Raw genomic sequence first — 24,734 nt, 5'->3', positions numbered from 1 at the left:
TCATTATGCTAACAATGTATGTGTAGCGTGACACTCAATTAAAAATTTAAAAGTACTTTTAGAATCAAAATGATAGTACATAATTAAGTCCATTGACCAAAATATTAATAAATGATTAATTTTAGGGACTAAATGACAATGACAACAAAATGTTAAGTTTATAACCAAATAAGAAAGCCAACTTGTTGACATGTGACAATTACGTGAATGACACATGACAATCACGTGTATAACATGTGACAATCGTTAGTTGTCACACCATCACTAAAAGTGTCACGTGAACATAGCCGTTTAAATTAATGGGGAAAATTAATAATAACTAATTTGTTACACTTTTTGCAAATCCTAGGATAAAATTATAATTTTTCATCTTTCAAGAACTTAATTGTCATACACCTAACAAATTTAAGGACGAAAATGAGTATTTACTCATAAAATAAATATAAATTGATTCTTTTGTAATTATTTCCTTGAAAATTTTATTATTTGCACCGTAGCTATTTTATAATTGGATCAAAACCCAACACACTTTTGTCTTTTCTCTTAGTTTTTTTTTTTTACTTGGGCCAACTTGAGTCAAATTTCAGTGTACTTAGTAAATATGAGTGTAAATAGCAAAGGAATTCATTTTTTGGGAACAGACTGAAACGACATCATTTAGCGGAGAAGTGAAAGCAAAGGAACGGCGTCGTTTGATTTTGGACCCCAAACGCAGTTGAGAAACCAATTTCGCGAGAAAACCAGAGAAGAAAGAAGGAAAACAGAGAGGGCGCGATTTCGCATCAACAATGGAGGAGCTATTCGTGGCAGTTCTATCGATGCTTCTCGTAGCAGCGTTGATCCCACTCTACCTATGGAAACGCCGCCAGGATTCGAAACCTCCCCCTCCCCACCGCGACGAAGCTCCTCAGGTTTGCACCTTCTTCCAACTCCTTCACTCTTCTTCCCTCATTTCGCTGCCAGAACCCTTCTAACTTCAATTCGTTGATCATCGATATCCATTCGTCAGGCTCCGCGGAGAGAAACGGTGGCCCGCGCCACCGCCACTCGTCGCATGCGTCGCCGACCTACCGCGTCTGGAGCTAGTACTTCGGCAGATCCACCTGCGACGCAAGAAGGTTTAATTCGTTCATTTTAATTTAATTTGTTTCGTTTCTATGCGCAATGCGATAATGCTTTGCTGAATAAAATATTAATCAGAGATGTAAATGGAACTAAGATGAGTTGTTTTCCACTAGGAGGGGTTGATGGATGTGGAATCATGGATGTTTGATGATCTTTGTGCGTTTAGTTTATTTGCTTTGCTATCTTGTTAGATACATCAATGTCATGGTATTGTTAGTGTTTAGGTTGGATTGAAATTTAGGGATTCTTCCACCTGTGGAGTCAACTATTTGGCTCAGGTTCTGATTGGATATATTTCTCAATAAGTATTTATAAGAAAAGAAGATAAGAAGGTAAAATGAATTAAACTTCTTTCATAAGTTTAAATTAGCTTCTGCATAAACTATTTTATGGAAGTTTCTCATTTAGCTTTGCTAAAAGCTGATTTTAACTTATGCTTAAGCTGGTTTTAACTGTAAAGGCTTAATTCGTTTTACCTTTTAATTTTCTGGTAAGTGTCTATTGAGAAGTTTATCAAAATAAGACCTTATTGGTTTTGCTATATGGAAGTACTGTTGGACTGGTTGATGGATGCAAGTATGCCTACGGATTGCATTTTGAAACTGAGTTGCCTTTTTGAAGTGATTAGCTGTATGCATGTAAACAGAATCTGCTGGTGAGAGTGACGATGAAGCTGCTGGTGGAGGGTATTATGAGGCTAAAGCACCAAAGAAAAAGGAAACTAAAAAGCAAGAGAGGGAAGCACGGCGTCAGGTATTTTTTCTTTATTACGATTTAGAACCTGGTGCAATTCTTTTTACCTGAGTATGTTTTTGGTTTGATTCTTGCTATTTACACCGTGGATTGTAAATACCTATTTACCAAAGGACCGTGTTGTTTGAATTTGACTTTGCAAAAGGATGCTTTCTCAAAATGAAAGATTTTTTTTTGTGTATTTCAAGGTTTAGTAAAGGACACTGTCTAGTTTCACTCTCTTCTGATAAAGTTTACTGCCTGAATGGGCTTTCTGTAATTTTTTTTAAGAAAACATGGTTGTTTTGTTTTGATCTCCGCTATTGTTTTTCCTGTTCAGTGTGCATGGGTTCTGCCCCTAGTTTGTAATTAATTCAAAAACTAATATATATACTGTTGAGTATTGGATACAAGGAGAATACTGAACAGAAGTTGCATTCAGATTGGGCTGTACTGTTAAGTGTGTAATTCAAGATAACAACACCCCTTTCCCACCCCTCCAGGGCATTGTTATGTATTTCTTGAATTTCTGTGCTTAATTTTTCACTTTTTTTGGGGGTTTCTCTATGTTGATTAAAGTTTAAATAGTTCCTTGTATTTTGGTCTATCTTTTGGAAGGCTGAGGAAGCTGCACGAGAGTCAAGGCAGGCAAAACAAGATCGTTATTCAGAAATGCGGAGGTTGAAGGATGAGGAGCGTGAGGCAGAGGAGCGTAAGTTGGTGAGTTTGTTACCTTTTTCCGATTTGATTTTAGGATTAGCATTCTTATGGTTTATTAACTGGCATGGCCCATGCTTTTCATGATTCATATAGGAAGAGGAAGCCAGAGCTCAGAAGGCTAAGGAGGAGGAGGCTGCTGCATTAGAGTTTGAGAAGTGGAAAGGTGAATTTTCAGTTGATGATGAAGGTACCCTTGAAGAAGTGCAGGGTAATACTGAAGACTTGCTAGGCAATTTTGTTGAATATATAAAGGTTAGTCTCTGTTTTTTAATTTATACATTCTTAATTTCCTTGATTTCCCCTTGCTAAATTTGCCAAAATTTATGCATTTCTGTGAGGCATGATCAATTAATAGCAATTAACTAGGGTTATCATTGTCAACTTTAAAGAGGTTTTATAGCCATTCTAATTTAGACTTCATTTTTGTGTAATCATTCAGAAGCACAAATGTGTTCCCTTGGAAGATCTTGCTGCAGAATTTAAATTGCGTACACAGGTATTCTATTTCTTTCCTATTTTATTCCTTTATCTGAATCAGCGTATCTATTTCTTCCATTACCATTTCATTTTTCTTATATTGGCTGTTGCTACAAGTTTTATGGGAGAAACAGTTAACTAACAATATATTATGCTTTGCTAGTATGTTTTATGGTCTATGTGCAACATCTATTGTATCTATTTTATTTTTGTAACATATATTTGGACTAGGGTTTTGTAGAGTTGAAAGAAAACAAGAAAGAGTTAGGGAAAACAAAGATATGACGAGAGAGAATTTGGTACTCCACCAATTACTTAGATTGGTTCTATAAACAAGTCATAAGCTGATCCCACGTCCCTGTTTCTACTAATACATGTATGATTAGTACTATACTAATATATAAATCACCCATCACTTGAGTTGCTCTCCACCAACAATCTAATTTCTGTTCCCAAAAGAAAAATAATAAGGTGAAAGAAAGATGACTAAGCCTTACCCTGAGGTGACTGGTTTTTATTTTTTATTTTCAATGCTTTTTATATTTTGTATTGTAAGGAAGCTAGTGAAAACCCAGTGGTTAAAGATAGATGATGCCACTCCAATCTGATATGATAGAAAAATATAAGAGTTTTGGAATGGGGCGATGGAAGAAGGCAAAATGGAGATGCGAGGCAGATGCCTCACAGGGAGCAAACTCTTTCAATACACAATAAAGAGGAGGCTTAAGACCTGATAGAGTTTTTCTCTCTCAAGCACACTAGTACCAATTACTCACTGCCTGTTTGGGAGTGCGTCCATTACGCACACATCCCCTTCTATAACCAAGTCAAGTGGGATATTTTTCGTAGAAGCAACATTTTGTCGATTCTGAAAAAACGTGGGGAGAAGGTTACGTGTGCTGGAGAATTATAATCAAATGCACACTCACTGAATTCATATATATATATATATATTGAACACTACAAGATAACTGTCACACAAATCCAAAATGACCTAAATAACTGCCAAAAGACACAAATACTACAAAATGTTACACAACTTCCTAAATTACTGTCTAAAGGCACATCACGTAAACTGTCCTATCAACAACCTTGATATTTATATTAATACTGCAGCTATCAATAATTTGGACCATTTAATTTGGGTTCACTACAAGTACATTTCAAAATGCACCACTCCCCTCCAAGTACTAATTGTCTAATTCTATTCTTTATCAACTACTATGTATTACACACCACTCCCCTCTAAATGAAATTACAAAAATTAATTCCTGTTCTCCTTTCGGGAGAAGAGGTACAGGTGTTTTAAGTTGAATTATAGTTACATTTTGGTACTTTAGCTTGTATATTACTCTTTTATAATTTTATGGGTGTTAGCCGAAGTAGTGATATCCCTTTTCAATGTTTCTAAGTAGCGAAGCCCTATTTTATACATTGTTTTGAGATTCTATCAATATATTTATGGATGAATGAAATTGTTATAGTTTGTACTGCTCGAGTGATATCTTTTTCCTCCATGAGCTTCCTTTTTTTTTTTTTTTGTACTGATGCAGGAATGTATCAATCGCATCACATCTCTGGAAAGTATGGGTAAGAACCTTTCTTTGTCTTCTTTTTTTAAATTGTTTTCCAAGGTGGATGGATATTATGAGTTTATTTTGTGTATCAGGTCGGCTTTCGGGTGTTATGGATGATAGAGGGAAATTTATTTACATCTCCCAAGAAGAGATGAAAGCCGTCGCTGATTATATTAAGCGGCAAGGGAGGGTTAGCATTTCCCACTTAGCTAGTAAATCGAACCAGTTCATTGATTTGGAGCCTAAAGTCCAGTACTCTGAGGACATTAACATTGCGGAGGAGATAACTGTCAACTGAGTTTGTTTTTTGACTTGGTGGTGCGAGGAAAATCTTGTTGTACATAAAAAAAGAAGAAATTATCTCTGTTTTGCCTAGGGTTTGGTACATGACTTTGAACAGCTTTAGTATAACAGCAATTTCAGATTTTTCCTGCCGAAAGTACACAATATAGAAAGAGAATGTATTTCAAGAGGTAGATTTACGTAAGATGAAATTACTCCCCATCACACTATTTTTTGAAATTGTATTACATTTTGTTGGCTGTAACAAGTTTAGCATTACTTGCAGATCCAACACATCAGGACATGTCCCTAATTTTTTTTAATTTCTGGCAAAGCTTGAAACTTTAGATATCTGGAAGAAAATTTTAAACTAGAAATTTAAACCTTTTAACGTGAATGATCGTTGAGCCTTACCTATTTATCGGAATAAGTAAACAGTTTATTTTAAACATCCCATCAACATCTCTCAGTTTTTCTTTACATCATGAATTTTATTATATCTATTTTTTTAATTTTTTTCCTCTTTCCCAAGGTATATCATAATAGAATGGGTGTTCATGAAACATTTTTTATTTTTATTTTTGCTAGATGTGGCCGGTATATATAAAGGAGAGTGGTGGACACCTCTCTATATCCTTATGTTTCATCAACACCTATTTATTTTCTATTTTTTTTATATCATGTCATATCATTTATTATACTTTAATGTCTCCCTGGTGTCACAATTTCTGTCAAGCAAATTTTTTATTATTTGTCAAAATTTAATAAAAATATGAATTTTTGTGAGTTTCACTTTTAACAAATCTTGTTGATTTCTTAAATTTTTAGTTTTCAATCAGTTTTATTTATTATTAGAGTTTGAGACTATTTTACATACTCAGTTTATTTCCGTCTTATTCTTGTATACCTTGTCTTCTGCCCAATTTGATTATCTATCAGTTTATTAAAACCAAAGAAATAATAAACCAAGAGAAGCAATATTGAAAATGAAGCTCCTAGGAGCTACATTAGTCCCCACACCACCCCCAAAAATCCCAAATTAAGTTAAAATCCCATGACAGTTAGAAAAGGAACCTATTAATCAGAAGGTAGAACTTTGCTTGAGAAACGTATATATCTACATGAACTAACAATCCATACACTAGAGTAACGTAGTTCGAACAAAAAGGCCATCTAATTGTAATATGAGCTAGTTACGTACCGAACTTATTATACAAGTTCCACACACAAGCTTGTATCAGATATACACTGTCATGTACTTTCACACAAAAAGGCTGCATCCCTCATCACATGTTTCGCATCATCACATGCATCGTTATCTCTCTGCTCAGTTTGTATAAGCACCCCGTCGTTGATGAGAGTGATATATATAAAAAAGCAGCCCCGAAGAGAAGAAAAATTAACCCTTTCAAGCCATTAACTCACGTGTCAAGCTAGGTTAATCATTTAGATCATCAAGAAAGTCACAAAAGCTGTGAAAATGAGGGCAATGACACTGATGGAAGATGATTTGTGCCCTGAACTTTTGGCAGGTCTAATTGGAGGAAGTGAACACTCCATTCCATTGAAGAAAACCTTAGTGGGGAACCCATCATGTGTGACATCGAAGTCTTTTATATGCTTCTTGCTGAAAGAAAGAACAGATTGTTGTTTCCCTGGAACCCTAGGGTCATTAGCATGTGTTCCATTGGTTTCTCCTGACAAGTAATTCAAACCCTTTAACCCCTCCAAGAACACAGTTTTGAGACCAGGAATCCTCGTCCCATTGAAGGAATAAACATCATGAAAATCCTCAAAAGTCCTCTTCAACTGAATAGCCGTGAACCAATCGTCAAAGGAATATTCCTCCCAGTTGAAAAGCGTGATCCTAGCTGTCCATCCATCCTTGTGATCAGAACTCACGTGCCAGTTGATGCTGACGGGGCAGTTGTCCCCACAAGGGAGCTTGCTCGGCACGTGCAAGTGCTTGAGCTTGGCCCATGCACGTGCCTTAACGGTCCTGTTAACAAACGGCACAAGAAGAGCATCTGGTGGAAGAAGCAACGGTGAAGCCCTAGAGCTGCACTTCCTCGTGTCATCACACCCACATGCACACGTGTTGCAAGGGATGGCTGATTCGTTGTAGAATGCTGAGAAAGAGACACAGCAACGGTTTTCTTGAGGCTTAGGTTTTGTGATGTTGCAAACTATTTGCCAACTTGCCACTGCTGTGGTAATAGCCCTAAGCCCACTAGGGTCAGGGAAGACTTGAGGGTCAACTCTAACTGGGGCACTGCACTTGTATTTAGGGTTTATGACACCATCAATGTTCCACTTTGTAGGTGGAGTGAGAGCAGTTCTGTTGTCACTGTCAGGTGCAATTTTGAACACTTGCATCTGGAACATTGACCTAGCTTTGTTCTTGTCCATGATAGGAGGCAAAACAGTGCCATTCCTACAGCACCAAGGGAGCTTCCCAACTTTCTCATCTTCTTTTCTTTCTGATGGAAGATCAGAGATTGTTGGCTTCTTCTCACACGTGGCGACATTTGAGAAATCCATGTCTTTGTAGAACTTTCCTGCAAGACCATATAAGCACTCAGAAGGGTCCTTTCTGCGAGCAAAGGCTCCTTTCATGGAGTATATGAATTCTCCCTTTTGCCATTCCCATGTTAGGTTCCAGTGATCAAGACGACCTAATGGGTGGTTGTTGTCTATTCTGACTTCCGCGTAGTAGTTGTTCTGGAAGGCTTGGAGCACGTCGTATGCTATGGTTATGTCTCCTTTGCGACGAGGTGGGTACTTTGTTTTCTTTGCTTGCTTGGCTTTTACTTTTGGGTCCTTTTTGCAGCATACGAACATTCTCATGGCTGCAACATTGATTCACTCAAATGTCAAAAACAATTCATGCATATCATGTTAAGTAAGAAGTATTATAAAGAAGATCTTATCCTCCATGCTGTGTAACAGCTACATCGTTTTCTTCTAGATATAGAAATTGTTTGTTCATATCCTCTTATAATGCATGTATAGTTCATTCGATTTGGATAAATTTAACAGTTCAATTCGAAATGTGCTCAATAACCTTTCGTTTCTCTTTTTCTATTTTCCTTGTATTCATTTTTTTTATATGAAAGATTCATAATCCTCAACGTCAATTCTGTTGTTTATTTCATATTGCATGTAGCTAATGCTAGTATTACTCTCAGTTATCATTCTTTTTTCTCGTGGATTTACCTCGTAAATAAATGCCATACTAGCTAGTGTTTTAAATAAAATGAAAAAAAACATTCCTAATTACTTCACTCAATTCTTTTACACCCATTTTTTATTCCTTATGAAGAGTCTCTTTTCCTCTTCACCCCCTCTCATTTATCATTTTATCATATGCATTAAGAGGTATAAATTAAGGAGGACAGAGTAAGAAGTGAAAAAAATTAACATTTTTTTATATAAGAAATGTGCAAACTTCAGTATATTTCCTTGCACAATTTTTATGTTAGTTAATTACGCACAAGAAAATAACATGCATCTTAAAAATTCATAAAAAAATAAGTAGCAAAAAGCATTTTGCTTGAAATAATATATTAAATTAATCTTTAAAACTACAACATCAATCATTTAAAATTTTATCCTCGAATTTTTATAAACTAAACAAATTATATTTAATAATTTTGAAAATTAAAAAAATAACTTTGTAATTTGAAACGTTATTTTTTTATACAGTTTATCACAATTTTGGAAGCTGATTATGCATGAAATATTAACGACGTGAGAGTGAGAGTGAGAGAATAGAAAGACGTATATATATATATATACCTCTTCGACTAGGTGCAGGGCATTTGAAGCCATCATTCTCGAGACGAATAGTTTTAGGCATTGGCGTAGCCCCTGCACCCAACCCAAACTGCGTCCCCGTCATCTGAATCCTCACACTCATCTGGTTAATATCCCCGGCGGTGTCTATGGCGGTCTTCAAGTCGGTCGTGGCGGTCCCCACCAGCGTGGTCCCGTTCCCCACCTCCGCCGGAAAGTCTCCAGCGTCGATGAGCACGGCGCCGTCGGCGGAGACTAGAATCTCGCGGTGCTGGAACCCGACAAACATCTTCCACCCCGGCACTTCTTCGTCCCCGACGTTTGTCAGGGACGCCTCCGCCTTGAAAGCCCACGCCTGCTTCGACGTGTTCGTCACGTGCGGGTACTCCTTCACACGCCCCAGGAGCGCGTACGTGAGGAACACGCCGTTGCAGGCATCGAGCTCCGTCATGTGTGGCGGAGGCGGCGACGACAAGGACGATGAAAATTTTTCGAAGTCATGTTGTCCATGACCAACATGGAAGCTCAAGAAAAGAAATAAATAAGTTGTTATTACTTTTGTTATTGTTTTTGTTGGGTGAGAAGAACGTACCTGCTTTAATAAAGTAGATACCATATTGTGGTGTTTTCTTCTTCTATATAGCTATCCAACTATGTTTTTTTGTGTGTGTGTGTTTTTGTTTTTTGTGTGTGTTGTACGAGGAAGAAGGTGGTTGCCGCGCGGGGACGCGGCAGCGGAGCAGAGGGAAAATGGAAAGAGAGGAGAAGGAAAGTGAGGGTATATAAATGGGAGAAGAGAATGGAGAGGAGAGGGAAGCCATGTTCCGTTAGTTTTAGCGGTTGTTTCGGGGGACAGGTAATGTTTGGAAGCTATAATTGGAATGGAAACAGAAGCATTGCCTTTGTAGGTAAACTAACAAATAAATCCAAGTCTCATGTCTACTAACAATAAGTGAGAGACAACTTTTTTAAACTAACTTTTGGAATTGAAGTTAATTGAATTCAAGAGAGATTTATAATAATTCACGTGCCTATACGATTTAACTAATTAAATTAAATCTCTTAATAAAAATATAATAATTATTTGGAGTGTTTCTAATTTTTAGAAATTACAAAATTAATGTGAGACTCATTAAATAAAAATTGAACTTACAAAAATTGTGATTCTTTAATAGATTTCAATTAACAGGAAAGAATGTATTTTTTAGGTAGATGTGATGTTGGTGCCAAACATTCACGTGTTTTGCTGATTAATTATATCTAGTAAGAATTTTTAGTGAAATTTTCCTTTTTAATCATGTTATTAATATCTATACATAAGATTCAAACTTAAACATTATTTGTAAGAACGATTTGAGTTTAGCGTCACTCACAGTTGACATGTTGACAATAAATAAGATATTCAAAAGAATTTATTAACAATTCAGTTGCTACTGTTTCTCTGTAAATTTATACTGTAAATGCATTTGAATTAAGTTATTTGATATAGTTAATCATTGAGTGACAACTGTATAAAGTCGTGATAGATTTAATTTAAGTAATGTTTTTTTTACAACAACTATATGCTTGATAAAATTATATGAAAAATTAGTTAGAAGTTAAAAAATTAATTTATTAAATTATATTTCTTCCTATCTTAAATATATGAAAAAATTGATTCATGCTAATTAAGATAATTAGTTAATTACATTTAATTGCAACAATTTCAATTAAAAATTATTTTTCTTAATTTACCCTTTATTAAAACTTGATATTAGGAATAAAAAGAAGTCATTGGAACTAAAACCTTAATTCAATGAACAATATTTTATAGATAATAACATTAAATAAGGTAAAGTTAATTGAAATTTTCATATATTTAAGACCAAGAAAAAAGTGTTTTTTCTTCTTATATTTAAGATTGAAGTAAGATCATTCTTTGAAAATCAATTCCAAGAAAAGGGAGATGATAGACCAACACTTGATGGAGTCCCTTTCAAGAAGATCAAAGAGGTGGATAACACTTTTGGTAAAGAGGTTTGGAGAGGAAGAAGTACTACAAGCTTTGAAGGATTGTGATGCTTTAATTTCAAATTCTTCAAAATGTTTTGACACTTAATAAAAGATGATGTGTTGAAGTTTTTTTTTTTTTTGAGTTCTATCACAATGAGGTCTTACCTAGGGAAAGTAATTCTTTCTTCATCACTCTTTTTCCCGAGGTCTATGATTCACAAGACCTTAATGAGTTTAGGCCCATATCCTTGATTGGTGCCCTAATAAGATCCTTTCCAAAGTACCTATGAGGCTTAAGAATGTTCTTGGGGATGTGATTGATGGGGGGCAAAGGACATTTATTGGTGGGAGAAGTATGCTTAATGCAGTGTTGGTAGCTAATGAGGTGGCGAAAGAAGCAAAGAGGTGCAAGAATGAATGCTTGATTTTCAAGGTAGATTATGAAAAGAACTATGATTTAATCTTATGAATTATGAAAAAGACTTGGTTTTTGTGTAAAAGGGATTGGGTGGATAAAGACTTGTTTGGAATCTAACACTATATCTATACCAGTTAATGGTAGTCCTATCACGAGGTTTGCTCCACATAGAGGTTTAAGGCAAGGGGATCTCTTGGTCCCTTTTCTCTTCCTAATCGTTGCAGAAGAACTAAGTGGACTTATGAGACACGTGGTGGAGAAACAATTGTTCAAGAGCTTCTTGGTAGTAGAGGCAAAGGTTGAGGTTAATCTTTTACAATTTTCCAATGACACATTATCATGAAAGAAGCAAGCTTTCACAATGTTATAGTCCTGAAAGGTATTTTGAGGTGTTTTGAGCTTGTTTTCGGCCTCGAGATAAATTTCCATAAAAGCAAGTTGAGTGGTGGGGTGGTGATAGGAGCAGAGGAAAGGGGACTAGGGAAACAGGGCAATGTGACCTTGAATTAAAGGACAAGGGACCTCCTTAGAAGGTAAATAAATTGTGGAAATTCATGATTTGAGTTTTATTCATGTCTGTAATTCATTTATATATAGGCCCAGGTGTTGATCATTCACTGAATTCTTATAACAGAATTCCACTACTAACAATATTTCCTTTCTAACAGAATTGCCCTTCCACTACTAACAAAATTATCCTTCCACTAATACTATTAACATTCTAATAGTCTTTGTCATTTAGCTAAACAGAAATTGTGCAGTGCTGTGAATGCTACACGAAGTCCTCCAAGTATGCTGGTCTGTTTGCAATCCTTTTGGGCCTGTTGGTTTAGGCTTCCTTGTTATAGTCTTGGTATGAGAGGCAAAGGTTGAGGTGAATCTTTTACATTTTGCGAATGACACATTATCATGAAAGAAGCAAGCTTTCACAATGTTATAGTCTTGAAAGGTATTTTGAGCTTATTTTCGGCCTCAAGATAAATTTTCATAAAAGCAAGTTGAGTGGTGGGGTGGAGGATGTGAGAATGGGGAGGTTTGCTTCACTTCTTTGATGTAACACTATGTCGACACCATTTGTGTAGCTTGGGATGTTGGCGGGGTAATTTTGGATTTTTTTTGGGCTCCCTTCTTACATGAAGTAAAGATCCAAATGAAAAAGCCTATTTTGTCTCACTTCTTTAAGGGAAAAGATGTGATGTAAGAGAGACATCATTTGTAACATTGAGAGAGAAAGGGAAAGAAAAATTATTGTGATTTTCACACACTCATCAGAGAGTGTTTCTTAGATTAAAACTGCGGATTCGTTCACTATTGGGTTGGACTGATTTTTGGACAATAGGTTCTACACAGGTGATACTACAAATTGTTTGATTGGATTGTCAAAAAGATATCTAAAGAATTTATTTCCATTGTCTATTGCTTTGTTATTGAGTTTGTTATTGTATTGGCCTGTTTTTCCCATTAGGTAATCCAAGAAGCTTTTTGGGACATGTTCCTTGCCAAGGTTGAAAAGAAGTTATTTTGTTGGACGAGTAAGAATCTCTCACTTGGAGGTAGAGTGTGTCTAATAAAATCCGTCATTACTTCTATGCTTCTTTATATGCTTTCTTTTTATAAAATGCCTAAAGGAGTTGTGAAGAGATTTGGAAGATTGGAGAGAACCTTCCTATGAGGAATTAAAGATATTTTCATGTTTAATGATGTCTTGTGGGGGTGGTGAGTTATGGGATGAGGTGATCAAAGCGAAGTATGGCGGTTGGCAACGACGTTTGGGTGACAACGGCCCTTCATACAAGCAGTCGTTTTGGTGGAGAGATCTAGCCAAGATTTGTTGGAACAATAGCTCGGTGGGGTGGTTTAATTCAAACGTTGAGTGGAAGGTGGGTGAGTGGCTTTCTTTTTTGGACAGATTGTGGGGTTGATGGGCAAAAACTTAGCTATAAATTTAATTGTGTTTCAAAACTCTCTACAACGTGGGGGTGTGATTCAGAGCATGGGCTTTTGGGAGGGGGAAGATTGGGTGTGGGACTTTAATTAAATGGCGGAGAAGGTGGTTCGAGTGGGAGAAAAATGTTCTGGCATAATTATGGGCCATCATTAATGGTGTTACGATTAAGGAAAATGTTGAAGATGGGTGGAGATGGAAAATGGAGGATTTGGGCCAGTATTCAGTAGCATGGGCATATGGAGCAATTCAAAAACCGACACAAACCAAGGACAACTCCTTCTATAAATAATTATGGAGGATCAAAGCTCCCCCATCTGTGCTAGATTTTGCATGGAGGGTGGCACAAAACATCCTACCTAACAGAGCTAACTTAAGAAGGAGGGGAATCTTATTGAATGATAATAATTACATGTGTCCCTTCTGCGCATAAAAGTTTATGGTGCGTGTGTATGTTCTGATCCTTTGTATAGGCCTAGGGATATTATGTGAATTTAACTTTGTATCCTGGGGTGCTAGTATATATATATATATATATATATATATATATATATATATATATATATACTTCTTTTGCCCAGCAAAATAAAATAAAATTAACAGTTACATATCGTTTTCAATTTTGAGATACAGATTGTTTGTAAGCTATCCTCTTAGGCGACCGTAAAAGACATGCAAATATACAATTACCATGCATGTATAATTCATTCGATTTTAATAACTAACAGTTCTATTCGAAATGTGCTCAATAAATTATCAAATAAATAATATAGATTACATATTAAAAAAAAGAAAAATAAAAAAAAAATCATCTCTTATAACTTTGCTTAGTGACCTGTTATAGACTAGGTCATATAATAGTGTCGGATGATCTAACCTAGGTATATGGTTTTGGAAAATGATTCTTGAACATCTCTTAAGTGTTTACACATTGAGAAAAATAGGAAATGAGAGAGATAAATGATTAATTTGATTGATAATATGATATGATAGAAAGAAAAAAATTATAGTTATTGATGGAGTATTTCAAATTTGTGGAGGTTCAAATATTCATCACCATAACATTCAACGATAATGAAAATGTTTGTAAAGACAGGTGATAACCAACTCTTCCTTCACAAACAATTTTACCATAGCCATTAAACATTGCGTATGAATTAAAACTTATTAAAAGAAAGAAAGAAACAAAAAGTGGCTAATCAAATTGTAAAAAAAAAAAATCATCCAAAGGAACGAAATATTGGATTGGAATAAAAAAATAAAAAAATTCTCAATTAGTTGATATAATGAGGCAACTTGATTATGAAATGAGAATAATTTGATGATTCTTGAAGACTAACGATAAAAGAGACTCTAAAGATTTTTTTTTAAAAAAAAGAACTATCATGAAATTTAAGGTCTTCGACGGCTTTATTTATTATGCTTGTTTTTTTTTTAAAAGTTTTTCTTTCTTTGTTCAAAAATGGAGTTTATTTAAGTTAATAACAATCCTCTTTGATTCAACAGGCCTCGTTAAAGATAATGGTTTATGGCCATGGTTTTGATTTATTTATTTATTTTTGCTAGATTTTAAATACAATTGTATTCAATTGTCTCCAATTCGATCACTTAACTAGTGGGAAAAAAATAAATATCAAAACAAAATTAATTTCATTGGCTCGAAATGAATGGCTGTTCCCTGTGACCTGTTTCCTCTATGCAATAACAAAGTACAAATAGATGGTTGTACAGAACAATTCTGTTTTCATATTTTATAATATACAATCTCACTTCTTTTATGGATACAAAAGAAAGAAGAAATGATTTCACATACAACAATTGTTCAGGGATTTTGAAGGTTGGATATTTGAATCCCTTTTTTCAATTCTGTAAAGTCCTATGTTCTCCATTATTGACTCCCAGGGAGCTACACATGTATCATACAACACACTACAAAAGAATCATTGGATATTTGGATGTATTTGGTGCTAGGGTTTCTTGGCCTGCAGCAATTGCAAAATTACTTGAATAGTTAGGAGATAATTAAATAGTAAGATTTATACTGGGAAAAGAAAAGAACGGGAACACACATACCAAAAAATAAAGAAACCATGATTAAGGATCAATACTTAGAATTTGGATTGAAGATTTACACATCCAGTCCAATGTATTGGAGATTATGATGATGTCACAGTAACTAATTTAATCCATTTTAAGCAAACAAATGACAAACTGTAGTGTTGATGACAATTACTATTCCTATTTAGGAGTGACACTAGGCACTACAACATGGTTATATTCATCCCCTGCATCTTGAGGAATTGATCACTATAATCAGATGCAACTTGCTAGCTATCATGTAGTTTGCTTTTCCTCCTATTACACGGAAATACTAAGATATGAAAAGTGAGGAAAGAGTTGCAGAGAAAACACTACCTTTTTCAAATATTTCTTGTGAAGTTTCATAGCCCCACAGCAAGCTTTTTTGGCATCTATATTACCAGTTGTGTCATTCAAAATCTGAGGATAATTACATCAGAGGAGGAAAAAAGGAAGTTAGTAGATACAAGAATAAATAATACTCCCTCCATTCTCTTTTATAAGCAAAAAAAGTTCAAATTTTTTTTTCTCAAATATAAGCAAAACTCAATTACTTTTCCTTATTGAGACTATGTTCAAAATACCCTTCATTTAACAGAGGGTTTGTGCCAAATTTCAAGTTCCAATGAAGGGTAGTTTAGGAAAAAGGTTTGGTTTTTGATTGAGAATGACACAATTTAATGAAATTAACTAATTTTCTTAATAAGTTTGAAATCAGTTTTTTTTTTTTGCTTATAAAAGAGGATGGAGGGAGTAAGTGCAAAGATTTGGTATACTGTCATCCAATCAGAAATTATATATATATTGTATCCAAGTGATTGCTCCATCTAATTTAATGCAACTTAGGTGTGAGAAGACTAACCTTGACAACATCATCCAAGCCTCGTGCTTCTTGGAGTAGTTTTGCACTTTTATCTTTCAATACACTAGCAACAAGGAAAACAGACATAGGAAGAGGTGCTTCAGCATTTTTTGCTCCACTCTTCACAATTTCTCTCTCATACTTTCCACATTGACGTATTGACTTTGTTTTCCCTTTTGAGCCCTCAGCCTTTTCAGAAGCTGATTGAGGCATTTCATACATCAAGAACAAATCAGGATCATATTCTAGAGCCCACATCATCTGTTAAAATTTAAAGTAATTAGCAATTGATCATCATTTTATAAAGATTCCCAAGATATCCACTCCCTAAAGAGAAAAGAAAGGAATCATGATTCCGTAAACTGTTTTCATAGAAGGGTAAAAATCATTAATCCCCCACCTCACCCCCAATGCACACACACAAAGGGAGCAACATTAAACTAATCTCAAACTTAAGATACCATAAGATATATCATTAATTATTTGATCCAAAACTTCCAATACAAAATAATGTAAACAGTGAAACAATAATGTATGGCTTTATTCTAAGATAATGCTATGAAAAAACAAAAATTGGAAATCATATCATACTGAGGGCACATCTGTTATATTCAGGAAGCAACTTAATCTTCCTTTGTTCAATAAATGTAACATAACATATCACAAAGAACAAAAGAAGCCAAGCATACCTCCCAAAGGTACAATGAGTCACAAAAGGAGAATTCTCGACGAAACAAAACCATTAGCATTCGAAAAGCAAAAAGATAGTCACCTCCACCAAGATGCTCTGTGCTCCAAAATTAAGAGATAGCACATTAGTACTTTCTGTTTCTGAAATATTAACTGAACTGTGCAATTAAATTTTATTGCAAAATAACAGTGATCAAAACAAATAGTTTTCCATTAACATTTTCTTCCAATCACCATTTCTTAAAACAGCAATCACATAAAAAACAAAATTAAGTTAAAAAATTATATCCATATTTGACCATAAATAGAATACAAAAGCATACATGCAAGAAAAATACCTAAATGTTTGTGAAGTTTTGGATCAATTACTTGAGTGACTGAAGCCAAATTACTTAGTTGAGCTGCCACACCAACAGAGCTCTCAGTGCATCTAAAATTGCCTCGCTTTACAAATTTGAGAACACAAATCATAAGAAACAGAGATGAAGTTGAATGTCAGAGATACTACTAATACAATTTCTACCAAAAAATTTGTAGCCATAAAGTGTTAACTAATCACTTGGAATCCTTGTGCACCCACTTATATAAAATTTCAAGCAGCTACTGTCATTGACCAACTTACCAAAAAGTTTAAGCTGATGGTTGAAGGTTCAAGAATGGGTTTATTACATGATTCACATCCCTAACACACCCCCATTACACAAGATCCCATAGGACATCAAGCTTGTGCAACGCATGGACCCATTGTATTTACTTATCATGTGTTCAAATTCAATTTTTATCTAGAAGAATGGCCGTGACAAGGATCAAACTCTTAACCACTAAACCAAGGAGGCTCAAATACTATCTAAGCAACCAACTCTCTTAAAAGCTTAAGCCATTAGGCGAAGACCAAAAATAGATTTATTACTCTACCATGTACAAAATTACAAATACATTATAATCCATCTCCTCCTAGTTGTATATCTGCAAACATGGAAGCTCTATTATAATTTTATAAATGGAAGTCCATCTTACAAATTTGGGATTGGCTGTGCAAGGCACATAAAAAGTGAAATTGGCATAATTTTGTAAAAGAAATTTCTAACCAAGTATGCACAAGAAAAGAGTAAAGCAGTGAATTTTTTACATTACAAAGAATGGATTTCTGACAGTATAATCAAAACATTAGTGTCAAACCTTGAAATTTGAGTAAAAAAAATATGTTAAAAGAAAATCCAAAAACCAAATACTAGAATCCCCCTCCCCCCAGGAATATTTTCAAGAAATTTGAGTAAAAAAAATTCATGATAAAACAGAGCATAGAGATAAGATGCTTACAAGTCTGCGCATCAAACGCTCAAAGCACCAAAATGCATCTGCTTCATCATCAAGAAGAATTATCATTGGGGAGCATAGGTCACACATTCCTGTTCAGAATTGCAAAATGTTAAAACCGGAAGCTTAGATCAGTTGCAAATGGTGGTAGCAATTATTTCATTCAAGATCACAAAAAAAACATAAGTTAAATTAACATATAAAGCAGTAGGTAATATATTTATTATATTATTTTTTCCATAAAGAAATCCATAAAACAATTTACTGTTTTCTTCTCTCATGGTTCAAATTTCTCTATTTGTTTTTTTTTTCCATCAATGATAATGAATTGAGAGGTTTTAATTTGACTGACACTTAAAAAGAGTTGATGAAATGCACATAAAGGGATTGCTATGTTATTTCAAAAACCCAAATACTTGAACGTAGGAATTTATCATATATTAAATACCAATTAAATTTCTATGAATGTTGGCCTTCCATTTAGGGCCTGGTTAGTTGAGGCTAACATTACTGTGAACAACTAGTCAATATATCATAGAATAGTCCAAGCTAGTTGCATGGAATTACCACATGCATTAAGGTAAGATCCCAGGATTTTATACAAATATCTAAATACAATACAGGTGTATGTCCAAAAGATGCCAAATATGTATGACGCACCTTGACCATAGCCAACGTCCTTATCTATCCAAGCATAAACAGCAAGAATATCCCATAGTTTCGACAAGTTTTCTTGCTTCTCATAAAAAACTAATGTCCTATCGGTGCGAACCACATCAAGACCTGAAATGTATTATGGCAAGTAAAATGTCATTTGCCGTGTTAATTATATAATGGCAATAGAATCTTATATTACTACATGAGAAAATTTTCAAAAAATAATAGTCTACATTCTACCCATATGCCATGCAAATCAAATTGAATTTGTACAACAAAGCATTTCAGGTATAATGGATATATGAAGAAAATAATTGTGAAGCAGGGTTCTGCTTAAAACTTGGACAATACATAAAAAAAATAGATAACATATAATGGCCAAAATATAATAGTGTGTTCAGAACAAATTATTCACAAACCTATTTGATGGAGAGTTAACAACCACTGGACTACTGTCTTGTCTGTCACCTTTGCTAAATTATTTGCAGCATCCATACTTGAAGGACTATTATTATATTGAGGATGTACAGCCAATCCCTTGGCCTGACTTGTTTCTTTCAACACCAATGGATCTTGAATTGGCTGACCATCTTCAGTAATAACAGGTGCTGTGACGAATCTACCACTTCCAACAAGAGGAAACAATTGGTGGCATTCTTCTTTCCATGTAGCATATTGCATTCTAATGAAAAAAAAGAAGTGAAATTCAACTAAGGATCTATTAGATTTGGAATTCAGAAACTGAAATATTTATATTACAAAAAGTGTAGGTATTATCCCTGTATAAAGGATGAGGAAGCAATTCTTGTCATATTTTTTAAGGCTTATCAAGCCTGCAGTGACTTATTATACTCATTGCATTTTTATTTAAAAGGAAGACCTAGGTAACAGAGAAATGAAAACCAATTATCTTTAGGATGGTGTGATGATAATAAGCGTAAAAAAGAGGATTCTTGTAAAAAAAAAAGTCATTTAAAGAGAAAACCAATAACCTTCGCCTTTGTCTTATCTGATCTCTTTCCTCAAATGTACTCTTGGGATCATAGCAACCAAGTAGAAATTCCCAAACTTCTCCCTTAATTGATGGATGGACTCCCTGGTTTGAAAATTTATTAAAGGACCCATCAACCCACAGCTACATATAAAAACACTTGTTTCTTTGCACTTGTGCACATAACAAACCATTATCTTCAATAATTTTAGGGCCATGCCCCTTACCAATAATATGATCAGCATAGGTCATGCATTGCTCAAGATCATGAAGAAGAAAAAATTAAATATGTAGAAAATAAATCAATAGGAGAACTTTCCATGAATATCTGCACATGTTTTTGTAGATTGATATGTATGCATATGTATAAATGCACAGAAGTCATCTGAAAACAAAGTGTAATACATCAATTTAGTCCCTGAAATTATAAGCACTGGTCATTTTCCTTCTTAAAATTTAAAAATGTCATTTTAGTCTCTAAAATTATCAAACAAATGGTTATTTTAGTCCTTGAAGTTACCAAACCATGGCCATTTTAGTCCTTAATTTTCTAACAACAAGGACTAAAATCATTAGGTTTGTGAAATCTGCCAGATCTAAATTTAACAACAATTTCATTTTCTTTCTTTGGAGTGTTCTGCATTAGTTTCCTTACTATAATACAAAAGTACAATATTTTCCTACATTACATTCAATTTTTATCTTAGAATGGTAATGCAAAGCCTATGTCAAGTCTTAGAAGAGGTTTAAGTAAGAAACAAAAGCAACACAAACATTTTTTTTTTTAAAAAAATAAGTTCCAAAAAAAAGGAGCAAGTCCGAACGGGAAACTTTCCGATCAAAAGCCTGCTAAAAAGAGGAAGATGTTTCACAAGAAGAATGCATATGAAAATATGTGGAAAAAGGAATTTCAATCTTATCTCATTCAACAACAACTTGAAATTTGCAACTGGCAGAACTTGGCCAGTTTAATTAATTCTAATACTTGTTGTCTGTACATTCTTCAATCTCAGCCATGGTAATGGAATCTCATGCTCTAAAGAGAACCAAATTAGACCCATTCCAAAAAGTCCAGTTACATTCCAAGGGTCAGTTCAACCATACAAAACAGATACCCTTAGGTTTTTCTAGCAAGCAAGTGTTCCCTGTTGCACTGACTACACCATAATGGATAGTAGACAGACTAAATTCCATATCCTCAAACATATTAAACCAATATTTTAACTATAAAAAACAATTACCCCACGGTAGATTCGGCTTAGAGTCTTGCCTATATCTAGATACCCTTCTGGAGTAAATGCAGCATGCCATTTTCTTGCACTTAGTGTTTTACCAGCCTGGACCATATAACAAGAAGTCAAAAATAAGTGAACATTATATAAGTGTTACTAGATTAGAAATTCAACTAAATGTAAAAGTTCTCAGCTGAAGGCATATGATTTTCTTTTCTTTCTTTCTTTCTTTTTGATCAAGAAACCACAACCAAAAATAATCAGAAAAAGACAAAAACTAAGAAGAGGTAATATACAACACAACATGCCAAATTGTACACAGATCTCCCCCCCCCCCCCCCCCCCGACAAAAAAAAAATAAGGCCATGAGATGAAAACCACAGAGAAGCGAGAAAAACAACTTGATCCCAAATGAACTCAAGAGACAAAAAAGGACAATTAATCATGTGGTATTAGTCATGATCCCAAATGAACTCAAGAGACAAAAAAGGACAATTAATCATGTGGTATTAGTCATGATCTATCATAAATTATAAAGTGTATTTTATCCATATTCAGATTTAGCACTCTCATAAGTTACTTATGTAACTGAGAAATCAAGCAAAGCAGTACATATGCTGCGTTATTTATTACAGAAAAAACAAAATGGAAATCTTGATATAATGAGTGTTTCACTTAACTATTCGATGATCTAACTCATTGAGCGCTTCTAATTCATGCAGATAATATAAGAATCAGGAATATATCCACACAACTAGGGACAATCAGTCAATCATAATAACGTTTACATTCAAATTCACATTTATGATGTGTCATTTCTGTACAATAATTTTCCATAAGTGAAATTGCCTTCATTAAAACTGATACTTGACATCACTGAATTTGAAATACATAACAAGCAAAAGATACACTATCCTAAAAGCTATAAACTTTCTTCCCTTCGATAAAATACCCACATCAAAACCATTGTTGGCAACTTAGTAAAGGTCAGCATCCATCACTTACTCTCTTGTATGATTTTCAATTATCTAAAATCACAAGCTATGCCCCAAATGAACAATTCCAGTTTATTTACTTAACAAGCTGTGTGTGTATATACCGGACATTCTTAAATCACCAAAAGCATTCACAAAACCTCAAACTCACATGCATTGCTCATAAAAGACCAACACCAATTTTCATCAACCAAATACTTCTTATACACCAATGAACAAAGACACCCATATTAAAATTAAAAAAAAAATACATATTAAACCAAAAAAAAAGGGAAAAAATTACCTTGATCTTAAATCGAGTAACGGGAACATCGGTGCATTCGGGGCGGATTTCATAGAAAGAATCAGCTGGAACTCCCGGATCTCTCCACATCCCAATTAACCAAACAAAAGGGAAACAAAAACAACTAAAAAGCAATGATTTGTGGTATCAACAATCCTTAGCAGAATGCAGGAGCTGGACCCTTTGGGAAGATCAAGCAAACCCAGAAACAAAAACTTATCAAGTGAAGAATTCAAGGAGGATACAACTCCAAAAAGCTACACAGAACAAAAAAAAATAACGGTTTTTTTTGGATATTATTGTATTAAGCTAAAAGTTAGAATGTTATGGCATTGTGGAGGTGGTTGGGTTGGTAGTGGCGATGATGATGGTGTGAGAGGAACATGAACCCTGTCAAAAGGGTGGAATAGGAATTAGGAATAGGAACAGAAGAAGATTCCCAAATTTTCATTACCCTTTCCCACACTCCCCGTTTAATGCGTAATAAGTTTACGAAAGATAATGTTTCATTTTGTTATTTTTCATTCTTTTTTATTTTATTTTACCGTTAAATTTTGTGTTTGGTTTTGTTCTTTTGCATGTTTGTTGTCAGAGAAACGTTATATAACTTATATTTCCATCTATAAAATAAAATAAACAACATATATATATGGTAGGAATAAATATATTTAATGGCTTGAAAAAACTAAAAGAATAAATAATTAATATATAAAAGGATTTTATATTATTATTTTTTTACAAATCGTTTTGTATGATAAATTTGTGAATATTGTAATTTTTTATACTAAAGTGATAAAATTAAACTCAAAATAAAAGAGATTTATTAACATATACCTATTTATTTTTTAAAAATAGTATTTTAACATATTATAATTTTAATTTTATTAAAATGTGTCATAAAAATATTTGGGTATTTAAATATTCTCTACAAATGTTTGTTAATTTTTTTTAAAATAAAAAAAATATTTAAAAAATTTATATTTTCATTTTAAGAAAATTCAAAGTGTGATTTATTAAAAAATAATAAAATGAGCACATGTACACTAGCAAATCTCAATAGAAAAAATATACTAGTATTTCTTTATTTAATAAATAGAAAAGACTAATAAAAGAATACTATAGCAAAATTTAGATTTTTTAGATGGTATTTGTTATTTTCCAAATGAGAATCTCCTACCGAAAGATACACTTTTTGGTTACTTTATCGTTATGTAACTATGCAATTGCAACTTGGAATTGGTAATTTTTAGGGGTAAATAAAGTGAGGTGCCTTGGGCTGCATTAGGCACCAAATGGTCAAACATGGAAAGCTGGTGTAGAACCGTGAGACTTGGTCTTGAGCAGAGTCTGCTGACCAAGCTTTAACGTGGAACACAAAGAACAGCCAATGATAAATAAGCTGTATATTTTTATGTGGGTGATTTTTCCTTGTAATAAGGTAGTTTAGATATGAGATATCCTACTCAGAACACAATCAACAAATGCTTTTATCTGAAAATGAAATTAGTTACTGAACAATTAAATAAAATTTTTAACTAATAAAAAAATTTAAAAACTAATTAAAATATAATGTCGAACATATAATCTATTCCATTACTCCTATACTCCACAAATGGGCAAACATGTCATGGTTTATATCTTAAAAAGAAACTGAAAAGCATGAAAATTGATCAAAAGCTACTTCAATTCAGTATAGGTATGGTTTGGTTAGGCAACAAACTCTGATTTATTTGTCTCCATTTTTACTGAGTGATCATGACTCTAGATAGATCCATCCAGAGGCGAAAAATAGCTAAGACAAAGATGAAATTTATTCTAATTTAATAAACAAAGATACTTCCATGAGTTCCACGACATCTTGCTGTTAAGTTCCTTTTCCGTTGCATGTATTTTACCTTGTAAAGTTGAAAGCAGAGGTAACTTTAGATTTTGATTTGGATTTTAATATGTTGAACTAGAGATGGTTATTAAATCCAAAAAAAAAAAAAATTGTTATTTTAAAAGGTTACTTTTGATGATACTGAATTACTGATGGTGTGGAAAATAAGTGGTTCTCCTAAGAACAAAAGTAGTAAGGCCATGAACGTGAAAGGTGAAACCACATATCAACATATGACAAATTATTGACAAAACTTTAGAAAGGACTGATCTGTTAGACGTTTAAAAATTATAAGATCAAAATTAGAAAGAAAAAAGAAACCAGAGGACTAAATTAAAATAATGAACAATGTTAGAGGCCCAAAGTATTAATTTTGCTAAAAATGTAATATATTTTGACACTTTTTTTGCGCAAATTATTAATTTTGATATTGAAATAAGATGATCTCAGCTTTTCTTGAGTTTTTATGTGCAAAAGAAATAAGATGTCTATAAGCAAAGAATAAACCGACGCACGTTCATGTGTGAAAGATTCAAAGAAATTACTCTTAACATGGAATGAGAACTTATGCTTTGCTCCAGGATCAAAGTAACCCAAAGAGAGGAGAGAATAAGAAAAAGTTTCAAAAGCTTCTCTGCCACAGTTTGTAAAGTTTCCATGCATCTGGTGCCTACATAAACCCATGA

At 33.9% G+C, this 24,734-nt stretch overlaps 3 protein-coding genes across 3 annotated transcripts; 1 reads left to right on the top strand and 2 right to left on the bottom strand.

The window, feature by feature from the left end:
* Positions 1-677: 677 nt before the first annotated feature.
* On the top strand, positions 678-5,217 carry LOC114380306 (DDRGK domain-containing protein 1-like). Its single transcript, XM_028339316.1, has 8 exons — positions 678-911; positions 1,010-1,118; positions 1,772-1,878; positions 2,476-2,577; positions 2,671-2,829; positions 3,017-3,073; positions 4,608-4,644; positions 4,724-5,217. The coding sequence occupies exons 1-8, from the start codon at positions 789-791 to the stop codon at positions 4,927-4,929; spliced, it is 900 nt and encodes a 299-aa protein (XP_028195117.1). The 5' UTR covers positions 678-788; the 3' UTR covers positions 4,930-5,217.
* An 810-nt stretch (positions 5,218-6,027) lies between these two features.
* On the bottom strand, positions 6,028-9,563 carry LOC114379741 (COBRA-like protein 10). The gene is made up of 2 exons (XM_028338430.1): positions 8,712-9,563; positions 6,028-7,762 (listed from the first exon to the last, which is right to left on the bottom strand). Exons 1-2 carry the CDS (start codon positions 9,322-9,324, stop codon positions 6,360-6,362), a joined length of 2,016 nt encoding a protein of 671 aa, XP_028194231.1. The 5' UTR covers positions 9,325-9,563; the 3' UTR covers positions 6,028-6,359.
* Positions 9,564-14,721: 5,158 nt separating this feature from the next.
* LOC114380517 (TBC1 domain family member 15-like) lies at positions 14,722-22,634 on the bottom strand. Its single transcript, XM_028339616.1, has 11 exons — positions 22,170-22,634; positions 20,901-20,996; positions 19,661-19,764; positions 19,088-19,350; positions 18,672-18,794; positions 18,015-18,103; positions 17,033-17,138; positions 16,694-16,791; positions 16,005-16,265; positions 15,479-15,562; positions 14,722-15,045 (listed from the first exon to the last, which is right to left on the bottom strand). Exons 1-11 carry the CDS (start codon positions 22,257-22,259, stop codon positions 15,031-15,033), a joined length of 1,329 nt encoding a protein of 442 aa, XP_028195417.1. The 5' UTR covers positions 22,260-22,634; the 3' UTR covers positions 14,722-15,030.
* Between the last annotated feature and the right edge of the window lie 2,100 nt (positions 22,635-24,734).

The sequence above is a fragment of the Glycine soja genome, chromosome 12, assembly GCF_004193775.1.
Source record: "Glycine soja cultivar W05 chromosome 12, ASM419377v2, whole genome shotgun sequence".
Taxonomy (NCBI): domain Eukaryota; kingdom Viridiplantae; phylum Streptophyta; class Magnoliopsida; order Fabales; family Fabaceae; genus Glycine; species Glycine soja.
The sequence above is the reverse complement of the archived record's forward strand: the minus strand, read 5'-3'. Positions and strand labels throughout refer to the sequence as shown.

Excerpts from the sequence above, each read along its gene's own strand:
- LOC114380306 (XM_028339316.1), top strand. The coding sequence starts at position 789 with ATGGAGGAGCTATTCGTGGCAGTTCTATCGATGCTTCTCGTAGCAGCG. Across the intron at positions 1,119-1,771 it reads TCCACCTGCGACGCAAGAAG|AATCTGCTGGTGAGAGTGAC; the intron begins GTTTAATTCGTT and ends GCATGTAAACAG. Across the intron at positions 4,645-4,723 it reads CACATCTCTGGAAAGTATGG|GTCGGCTTTCGGGTGTTATG; the intron begins GTAAGAACCTTT and ends TTTGTGTATCAG.
- LOC114379741 (XM_028338430.1), bottom strand. The coding sequence starts at position 9,324 with ATGGTATCTACTTTATTAAAGCAGGTACGTTCTTCTCACCCAACAAAA. Across the intron at positions 7,763-8,711 it reads CCCTGCACCTAGTCGAAGAG|CCATGAGAATGTTCGTATGC; the intron begins GTATATATATAT and ends TCAATGTTGCAG.
- LOC114380517 (XM_028339616.1), bottom strand. The coding sequence starts at position 22,259 with ATGTGGAGAGATCCGGGAGTTCCAGCTGATTCTTTCTATGAAATCCGC. Across the intron at positions 19,351-19,660 it reads CAGATAAGACAAAGGCGAAG|AATGCAATATGCTACATGGA; the intron begins GTTATTGGTTTT and ends TTTTTTCATTAG. Across the intron at positions 17,139-18,014 it reads AGCGTTTGATGCGCAGACTT|CGAGGCAATTTTAGATGCAC; the intron begins GTAAGCATCTTA and ends AAATTTGTAAAG.